The 11,163-nt window shown below is 37.7% G+C and overlaps 1 protein-coding gene across 5 annotated transcripts in view; it reads left to right on the forward strand.

The window, feature by feature from the left end:
* Nucleotides 1-9,502, forward strand: part of RASGEF1B (RasGEF domain family member 1B) — a 629,898-nt gene extending 620,396 nt beyond the window's left edge. For all 5 annotated transcript variants that reach the window (XM_075606466.1, XM_075606502.1, XM_075606483.1 and 2 more), the window contains 4 exons: nucleotides 3,863-3,958; nucleotides 4,819-4,942; nucleotides 5,475-5,547; nucleotides 6,172-9,502. In XM_075606466.1, the coding sequence (XP_075462581.1) occupies nucleotides 3,863-3,958; nucleotides 4,819-4,942; nucleotides 5,475-5,547; nucleotides 6,172-6,196 (318 nt within the window). In that variant the 3' untranslated portion in view covers nucleotides 6,197-9,502. The remainder of the gene's footprint in view (nucleotides 1-3,862; nucleotides 3,959-4,818; nucleotides 4,943-5,474; nucleotides 5,548-6,171) is intronic.
* Nucleotides 9,503-11,163: the final 1,661 nt, after the last annotated feature.

The raw sequence follows: 11,163 nt of genomic DNA on the forward strand, positions 1-11,163 counted from the left end.
TAAGGCAGTCTGTTCGCATCCGCACGGTCTGCCTTGCCATGGACGAAGCCTTACTTTGCATATGAAGAAAAGCGATACATTCTAGAAAGCTTATTTCAATTACATCCATGAAGAACCATTGTGTTCCATAAAATGACTTAAGCAAGCGCCACTTGTCCAGGATTAGTATGGCTATTATTGCTACTATTAGAGCAGTATTTGAAGTTGGCACCATCCTATGTGTCATGTGAGGAGCATCAATACCAATCAAAGTACCAGATTGGGCTAAATTCAAGTTGAAACCTTACAAAAATCGCAAGCGAAGAACATATTGGCAGAAAAGCGACTGAATATCACTCTTTTTGACTGTTAAAGATAGACACCCACACAAAACAGGGCTGGCTTCCAGCGTAGGTGGAGAATCACATAACTGTAATGTAATTAACTTTGTTAACAGAGGGTTCAGTCGACCTTATCGCAACCTATTCAACATTAAATGCTTTCATATTTATATAAGCAAATATCTGAATCATTTCATAACGGTCTGTTCAGTAGCTTTTCGATATGAGAGAAGAAATTCAAGCCGAATTGCCCAAATACAAGAGTTCACCGCACAGGTTTTAGGAAGGTGTGCTATGTTACATGAAGCTTTTCATTTGCATTTCTTTCTGACACATTGTACTCCAGCCAAGCTATAAATCTATATTGGATACACAAGCTGTTATTATATTATAAGTCAGACTAGTTTTTATTAAATAAGCACTGCTGCTTTTAGAAACAAAACATCGACCTTCAGTAAGTAAAGTTTATGGTGGGAAAAAAAATAAAAAATCTATTGCTGCATCAATTTTTCTGTTTGGAAAGCAGCCAAGTGGCTCGCTGCCCTGAATCCATTTAGAAGAAAGTTGTTCAATATTTGATCACATTCATAGAATACGGAGTCTGTCTGTAATTTCTCATACACCAGATACCGTGACTGCAGCACAGTGTCTACCTGTGGGGATCAGCAGAATGGACGCGCTGCATAATTATAGAGTTATTCAGTTGGGCAGACTTCTATTGTATCAGTTGTTTTTGCAGGTACAAAATGCACCAGGAAGCCAAAGCAAAGCGCAATTATGTGTATCTAAACTACAATAAACATTCAGATTTAAATTAGAAAAGGTGAAAGAAAAAGTATGAAGTCCCTCCCAGTCATTACACAAGCACCATTCCTCATAACGTTATAATCACAATATGGGGTTACATTCTGAACTTTACAAAAAGCTGCTGGTATTCAGTTCCTGTGAGTTCTCCTATAGCTATAGACCTGCATAGCCTTAAAATGACTGTAAATTAGTGTACAGGCAGTCCTCGTTTTCCGTCGAATGGCTTATCCGACCCTGTGCAATGCATACCTATGGGCATTTTTACGACGCCAAAACGGCTTATCCAATGCTCTTACGACGCTTTGCAAAGTTGCAACATTTGACCAATCAGAAGGATGCAGGTCAAGGAAATCATCCAGATCAGTCTGTGTGAAGGTTTAGTTTTTTATATTGTTGATATATATATATATTGTGTGTGTGTGTATATATATATATATATATATATATATATATATATATATATATATATATATATATATATATATATATATATATATTGTGTGTGTGTGTGTGTGTGTGTGTGTGTATATATATATATATATATATATATATATGTATTGTATGGCATATTGTTCATACTGAATGTACTGTACAGTACTGTATACAGTTTTATTATACAGTTCTTGATTCAATAAATAGAATCTTTACATCATAATTTATGTATAAAGGGGAGAATAAACTCCAAAACCGGTGCTCCAAAATGACAAGCAATGGCACTGCAACAATGAAATATATTTGTATCAGTCCTGCCACGGATCAAATCCACTTAGTGATTAGCGTATAAGGAGGGCTCGCTGTGTGCAATATGGTATCAACCTCAGAAAGGGGGCTAAAATGTGGTGGGGAACAAGGGTCAAAGCAACTCACAGACTTCACACGTCAATGCCGCCAGTCAAACGCTGTAATCCAAAGAATTGATCCAGGTGCAGTGTTGGCGTGCTCCAGCCTCAGGAAGTCAGATAGAAAAAAGGTAGGTATGACGGTTCACCGCCATCCGTGTGGGTAAATCAAGGCGCAATCTCTAAGTAAAAAGTAACTTTTAATGTGCACTAGACATATACAATATGCCACAAGGAAACTCTGACGGACGGCTGTGAACCTCCATACCTACCTTTTTTCTATCATATTGTATGTGTGTGCAGCATATCCTATTAGCAATAAAGATGCGCGCAGGCTCGAAAGATCCCCTGGATTCACCATAGGTGGTCTCCCTCTGCAGCTCTCACTCTCCCGTGATCAGCGGGGTGAATACGAAACATGAAAACAAAAAGAAAGCGCAAAAAGGGAAAAACACAATTAATAAAGTTAATAACTTTTATAGTAACCTTAAAAATGACATGCTACAAAACATGACTTAAAATAAGGGTTCACATGAACCCACACTCTCACAGTTGCAGACTACTACCCTGAATCAAAGCCCATAGGTCTAATGGTTTTAAAAAGTCCTGGGATATGGTCAGATGTTTTAATGTTGTAATGTTTTTTTAGCATGTAATTTTTAAGGTTACTATAAAGGTTATTATCTTTATTAATTGTGTTTTTCCCTTTTTGCGCTTTCTTTTTGTTTTCATGCAGCATATCTTATTGCCTGCGTAAAAAATTTGGTGTATTGTAGCATTAAAAATGCCTTCAGGAACGGAACCTTCCATTTAAACAGTGTTCCTGTGGGAAAATGTGATTCACTTTACGACACTTCGCTATCTGGCGCCATTTTGAGTAATGCACTGTGTCGGATAACCGAGGACCGCCTGTACTGTAAATGATCAGGGCCATTTGTACCAGCTTTTTGTGGGATCAACCATTAATTCCATGTACTGATTATAAAATAATTAGGAATAGGTTTGCAATACCAACTGGTAGCGGATAAATTCTTTTTCTGTGATATTCCTTGTTCACCTTGTTCACTTAATGTAACTATCTATTTGTAACCATGTATCTGTCATCATAACTCTATACCCAGGACATACTTGAAAACGAGAGTTAATTCTCAATATATTACTTCCTGCCAAAACATTTTATAAATAAATTAATTAATTAATTCTTTTATTTAAAGCCGTTTTTTCAATTGTAATTTAGGTCTAAATTAATGTTTCTTTCATTTTGGTTCAGCACCCGTTTGCCCACAAAAACACTACTGAGTATAGTATTGCAACCTATGTGACATCAGTTGACCGCAATCCTCACAGTCCAGGATTCTGGATACCAATGTCATTATAACATGCAGTATGTGCTGGAAGTACTATAAGGACAGTCATATGTCTGAAAGTGAGGAAATGTGCTCATTTTAATTCAGTGAATGACTCTATGAGCCACATAGCTACATCCATTTTATTGGAAGAGAATATCTAATCCTACTTGTGGTGGAATATCAACCGAAAGGAAGAGCAGTCATGGTAGGACGCTAAACAAGAGTCGCTGAACGTCACCTAACAGCTCCTGTGCACCTTTTTGGGAAGCATCAATGATTAACGATTCCCCTTAATATCAAATCCCATACGGCGTCCTTCACTGTATTTCCATGACCACATTGACACTTGTGTCTGGGTCTTCTTAGTTATGGACTGCAGCAATAGCTAGTTCTGGTTTAGTGAATGGTTGTTTCAAAGAAATCTGTAATCATGCCAAGAAAAGCATCTGAACAAGTGTAAAAAAAGAATCGCTGTTAGGATTATTCACAATACAAAGATCTACTATGAGATGGGTCTAAAAGCAGGATGTTTCTGTTCTTCTGTTAGATTGTGATACCGTTCTGCAGCCTGCTAATCAAAGACCTCTACTTTCTGAATGAGGGCTGCACCAGTCGCCTTCCAAATGGTCACGTCAATTTTGAAGTAAGTACATTGGATCAGGCATACAGGTTCCTACTCAATGTGCTGTGAAACCGGTTATTCATGTAAAATGTACAGAGTGCACAGCAACCCTGACATGCAGAAACCACTTCACAGCATGTAAATACTGTATGTAATAGGATTTAATTTTTTGGGATCTGGTGCATTTTTTTTACAGCCAGGAGACTTTAATACATAAACCTCATAAAATGGGCTTTACCTAAGAATATAATCCTGTTTAGTATAATCCCAAGGGTACTCCTTCACAATGTCCTTTTATTTACTGCAGAGGGTGTGTATAAAATACGCATAGAGGCTTCCAACCTTGAGGATTCATTTTATGTTCAACACATATGTCGTAAAATAAAAAGGTTTTGGTTTTGTTATTATTGTCCCACTGACCATGTGACATACTTACCAAATTACTTGATCTCCCTCAGGTAAACAAATGCCCTAAACATCTGATCTTACAGCATTTTTAGATACCACTTTGAGTAATATTATTTTACAAAGTGTTGTCTATATACAACAGGCTGCTGCACAACTTTGCATCAACTCCTTTGCCTTGCCCTTACTGGTGTCACATGGACGGCCCTTTAGATGTGACATTTATGGGTTTTGCATTCAATACCCTCTTATAGTATAGTATGGCAGAGGGATTCAAAGTATTCTCATGTTTCAGCCATATGGGAAGACCTTCTGCTGTTAGGGAAACAGCTGATCACATAAACACTTTCTGTTACTTTATAAAACTAAAACATTTTACCGACTATCCAAAACTCCAAAGATCCAAAGTGTTGTTGATATTATGATTGGTTGGTTATGTTTGTTAATTTGAGAATGTGTGTTGTCTTAAACTTTAGAAATTCTGGGAGCTGGCTAAGCAAGTCAGTGAATTCATGACATGGAGACAAGTTGAGTGTCCATTTGAAAAAGATCGGAAGATTTTGCATTATGTGCTGACTGCTCCAATCTTCAGCGAAGATGGTGAGAGCACTGTGCTGGGCATGTCAAAATACATATCCGTTTATTTCCACACATGACATCATTGTGAAGCCTTGAGTAAAATAAATAGTGCATGATACTTGTAGAAACGGATTGCTATTAATTTAAGCCTGTATTAAGCATGCTGGATATTCATGGAGATAAACTGCCCCAATTATATTTGAATTCCTTTTTACAATATTATTGATATATAAACTCTTATCCTACACAATTGATTTGTAATCGACAGCGACAGGCTCACAGATTTTGCATAGGGCTCCATTTTAAAGTATACCACAATATTTCCCAACGTATGATGCTGTCACAAACACTGGCGCCTGATAGATATCCATATGCTATAATGAATTACAATAGCCTGTACATTGCTACTGACTCAGCTGCACTGCTTGGTGGGGAGGCTAATGATATAAAGACTAAGGTCATATACATGTCCACGGGGAAAAAAGACTGTGGGAAAATGGGTGCAGAAAAAAACCTGTAATACTAATTAATGTCTTATTGCTTTGGCTTGCAGCACTTTATTTGGCTTCCTATGAGAGCGAGGGCCCTGAGAATCACATTGAAAAGGACAGATGGAAGACTCTAAGGTGCGTGTCAAGGGCCATTCCCATCTATCAATCACGTGTGCTTCAGTGTAGCTCTGACATTGGGTAGTCTAACACCAAAGAGCATGTGCATGTTCCAGCCAGATGTATGCTAGTAACCAAATCATCCATTAGCCATCACAACCAAATACAGCCATGGTGTCTTTTGGTGCTTTGCAATTATTATTTAGTTGACTTGTATGTGTCTATATCTGAATCACAAACAGTACTAAAGAAGAAAGGTCCACAACACTCGTATTCCAAGTTGAAAATGAAAGACACATTTATTTCATAATGTGTTCTGCAACAATGACAATAGCAAATGATGACAGTGAATCACAGTCTGTCATATTTTTATATTCTGCATTAAAGGATTTATTTAGATTGTTAATGATATTTATGTGTGTATCTACACACATATAATTAACATTATTTAATTAAACGGTAAATTGTACAATATTCTAGTATACAGTAATGCATCTAATTGTGAATGTGTAAGTCATGTTTTAAAAGCTTGTAGATTTTTTATGAAAATTGAAACTGGAAAAAAAAGCTCATTATCCAAGACTGTGTAACCACATATGTCTCAGTTATGTCCTCATTTCAGTTAACATTTTTTTTTTCCAGGTCAGCGCTTTTGGGCAGAGTCTGACGTGTGAAGTGTCTGCCATGAAATGGCCATTATTAATGGACACATTTTGCACTGAGTGGAATTTGAGTGATGGGAGCAAAGCAGGCAACTGAGACACTGCAACACAGCGGAGGTGAATCAAGACAGCTTGAGAGCAAACCGACAGAAGAAATGAATTTCCAGTGACTGAGCTCCGGTATCTACTGAAGCCAATAATGACTGAATATTTCACAGACACCCCTATGTTGATTTCTTATTTTGTAGCAGTAACATATAGCTAGATTGGTTACTGGATTCTGCATCCTGCTTATCAGTTCAAACCCAGCTGTTGCTCCTGCTAAATGCCAACTATCTATATGAAAATGAAAAGCAGTCACCATGTACAGAGGAAAAGAGAGAGAACTGGACACATGGAATGCTGCTTCAAGCAGAACCGCAGAATAAAGCTAAAGAACAAGGACAGAGATAGCCACTCGCTGGCGATGCTCTCTTACCCATGAATTCTGACCAGTTTATTTCTATTCTTAAAGTTCAAGTTTACTGCTGGACAGTAAACTCTGTGTTAACAATGTGACTTATTGGAAAGTAATAATATTAATTATTGCCAACACAACTCTATTCTTTCCAGTGGTATATAGTTTAAACACGTCTCTGGAATGCTGACAGCAAAAGATAACAGCAACTGCGTCTTGGGACTGTTATTCTGTGTAGTTGTGTCTCTATTCTGAGCTGTTTGCAATAACTGTGTGTTTATTCCAACATTTTTCAATCCCTTTGATGTTTTATTATTTTCTTCTATTTATTACTACATGATCTGTCCAGATAACGTGGTACAGAACAAATTGTGCACTGAGGGCATTATTGAAGAAGCTATATATTTTTTTGTTTATCATTTTGTATTGATTCATTTTTATAATTAGACTTTATGAGGGTAATTCTGAATGCGCTGAAGCGGACGTTCGTTAAGTCAAAGGGGATTTATGCCCGATAACTGACCCGAACGACTGCTTCAACATATACAGAATAAGGACCTATGTCAGCTTCTCCCTTTTGTTTTTCAAACAACGCTGTGGCTGTAGACAATAACAACTTTTAGTGTTATGTTATTGTTTATCTGGCTACACAGCGATGTGACTTTTCTTTACATATTACCAGAGGATAATGGCGATGCATACATTCTAAGCCAATTGGTCGCAATGAATCAAAACGGCTTCTAGGGCTTAAATGCAGAAGGACAATTTTCAAAGGTTTCTGCCATCAGAGAGAAAGTAAACATTTTATTATATTCTGTAAAGAAGTAAAACCGTATGTTTGGAAGTGAAGATAAATTGTGGCACTATGTGCCACTCTGATTACAATGACCACTGTGTAAGAAAAAATGAGGACACCCAATTTCTACTGATAGTTTCAGTTTCTGTACAAAGAGCAGAGAGGGGGGGGGGGATTTATCCACTGGTGCAAACCCAATGGTATTGAAACAGTGAGGGATAATATTTGAATTCCACCTTATATAAATATTTAGATCGCATGAAATCTAATAGGTTCGGCCCTTAAAAATATAGCCAATTTAATTCAATTAAGCAATTCCTATATGTATCTTTATTGTTATAAACATCAATATTGTTTTAACAAAATAATATAAATGGGGATAGTATATTGGTTTATGAATTTAGTTTTGTGCCCCTGTAGATGTATAAGCACAGAACTTTTTATTGTTTTAAAAATAATTAGCAGCGGTCGTAAACCATGTATGCAATACCATAATCATTGTATACATGTAAATGAATATGCAACATTACTGTTGCATCCGATGGCTTGAGACAGTTGGGAAAAGCTCGCAAAAGTGCTGATGTTATTGAGCCGTTTGTAAGAATTTACATAATCAATTTAAAAGGCACTCTGTGGCACGTGAAAAAGACAGCTGAAAAATCAGTATGCTGACAAGCATCTGTTCAGACAGCAAGTCACCCATGTCCCATTTGCATAACCTTCGATTGATACATTCAGAGAAAACCCAAAGGACTGTGACATTCTTTGCCCTGAAGTGTGGAGCAGTTGCAGAATTTATAGCAGATTGAACAGTCTACGGTTAACAGTGATATTACCTGTTGGTAATTCAATCCCTGCTCTTCTTTGGCAGTCCATGACAACTCATTGTAGCAATGGTCTTTGATTGTAAGTATTTATCGTACGCAAATCATTTCTGTTGGTGAATTTGAGGGGCAAAAAGATGGGACTGTTTCTAACATTCTCAGTTTTTGGAATTGTGTTAGATATTTGGCTGTAAAAGTATTAATAGTGGGAAACCATATGATGCACATGTTTGTAAACACAATGTGATTGAAAAAAAAAAGGTATTTTTTTGTTGTAAAGCCGTTCTGTTCATTGGAAAAAACAGGTAATTATTTCAGCTTTAAGCTGTTATATGGATTTATGGGAGTATTCATTTGAGGCAAAACACCAGATTTTGCAATGACAGCACCAGACCCGGCGGACGTTTTCTCTATTTTTGTGCCTATGAATAGTTTATGCTGATTTTCAGATAATTGTGGGAACAGGCAATCGGTGTAAAACAGTATAAAAAAATCACAAGGGCATAAAAAAGGCACTACTTTGGTTAAGACTTCCAGATGGATATGAATCCACTTACTGTTATCAACAAGGTGCACAGTATAGAAAAATGTGGCAAAAGTGATATTTAAAAAAATAATAATAATAAGGATGTTGCAAAAAAGTAACCCGTTTGAAGAGTCTCTCTCTTATTTCATAATCTATTAATTAAGTTTACAGAACAAAGAGAATACTACATACAGCCCTTCCTTTTAAAAATGTTTGTGTACTCGCTCATTTTGTTTACTTTCTGGATCTAATATTTATTTCTTTAAATTAGATCATTTTCCAGAAAAGTCAAGTTATGCCCCTAACCACTATTTTTAAATGTTGAATGCCATCAGTATTTTTAAGGCCTTTACCTAGAAACCTTGCTACACGTGAAGTTTGAGGCATGAGAAAGGGAACACTGCATTTTTGTTTCTTCACATATGTCAAGATAATACAATTAGTAGGTACTGTAGTGATGGTGCATTCCATGATTAATATGGAAACTAAGCTTCCAGTTTCAATGGAATCCGGAGGCAAGTGCTATTAGGATATATATATATATATATATATATATATATATATATATATATATATATATATATATATATATACATACTTATTTATTTACTCCCTCTTGCATATTGTAATGTATTTTGACTTGCTTAGAAATGCATTTATGATTTATGTAGTTGGAATGAAACTGTAAATAAAAGTAAACAGCATTAAGTAATAGCAATAACACGGAGTCTGTTTTCTGCTTGGTTATGCTGTACATAATATGAAATAGTGAATGGCAGAGAATTCAGAGGCTTGGCGCACAGAAAAGCATGCATGGTTGTACAGCATTTCCCCCCCTTAATTTCCATAACAAAAATGTTTCTTGTATATTTTTTTTGTTATAAATTCTTTTTTTATTGTGACTCTTCAACCAGCTACTAGAGTACTTTGACATTTTAGCATAAACCGTATAAACCATAATAATAGAACAGATACTAAATACAATTTGCAGGAAAAAAACACTATTATCAAGTTCGTTTTTGTTTTATAACCCACCCGCTGTAACTAGTCCATAAAAACCACCAATGGTTCCCAGATGCTTTCGAATTTACTTAGTAAATGCTGAACTATGTGTGTAAGCCTTTCCATTGTGTAGATTTCCTGTATTCTTGATGCCCACATTTCCATACTGGGCATCTTTGACTGGTTCCAGAGTAATGGGATGAATCCTCTAGCCTCATTGAGTAGTATTAAGGATTTTTAAAGCCTCCAGTTAGGAATCTCGTCTTTATTTAGTACCACTAACCAGGGATCTTCTGGCACCCTTATATGTGGGTGATTCCACAAGATGTACATCAAGGTGCCTATACCCTTGCAGTCTCTCCAACACTGATCCGAAAAATTGGGGCACATAACTTTCAATCTCACCGGTGTATAATACCATCTGTACACAATCTTGTAGACACTCAAGGGAACATACTGAGATTGAGGATGAATAACGTTTTGGAGCTGCACCCCCCCCCCCCCCTGTGCGACAGCCCCAGTGCTCGCACTCCCACCCCTTCTCTGTGACCCAGCGTCAAATGACGGGTCATATAACGTCACGTGACCCCGCAGTATCATTTGACATGCGTTACCATGGCGACACATACGTCACATGACCCCGCCATGGCGACGCATACAGAAATCTACACAGCCCTGGTAAGTTGGTTGCAGAGGCCTCGTGGGGACCCCCGGAATTTAACTTAAATGCCTCGGGGAAAAGCGCGGGGCCGCTGCAACCACCGCGCCCCCCCAAAGAAAATCCCAGGGGGCACCCCCCTGATATAGACACATACTGTAATATTAATGGTTGGGCATCTAGCTAAGCCAATGGGCTTGGACAGGAGCCTTAGTCCAACCACTGAGTTGGAGAGGACAGTCCAACCAGTTAGTTTTTGGATACAACTTTCCTGTGATTGTCAAATAGGCTGCCTATCTGCAGCATGCCAGGGAAGGTCACAGACCAAAATGTGTATAGATGTATAAGTACTAGCCAAGGGAGCCACCCAAATGCTTCTTTATAGAGGTGTGTTTTATGATAGGGGGAGGGTGTATAACAGGGTGGATCCCATGTTAGGTATTGAGACAGGGAAACCTGCTTGCGTAACCTAATATGGCACTGAGGAGGTTAATTCAAAAGCAGGGCCCTTAATTGATCTCCTCACCTGCCTCATTAGGACTTTAAAAGCCTGCTTGACAGCAGTCTCATGCTATCTCTGAGCCAGGGAGGTACTCCCCTTGGACCGCTCTAGCGATCACCGTAGACCTTCTAATCCACTACCCCAGCCAGGAGGAAGCCGGGGGCCGGAATGTAAAGACTTGCATATTACCAAGTGTTATATATTTGT

This window comes from Ascaphus truei, chromosome 1 (assembly GCF_040206685.1).
Source record: "Ascaphus truei isolate aAscTru1 chromosome 1, aAscTru1.hap1, whole genome shotgun sequence".
Taxonomy (NCBI): Eukaryota; Metazoa; Chordata; class Amphibia; order Anura; family Ascaphidae; genus Ascaphus; species Ascaphus truei.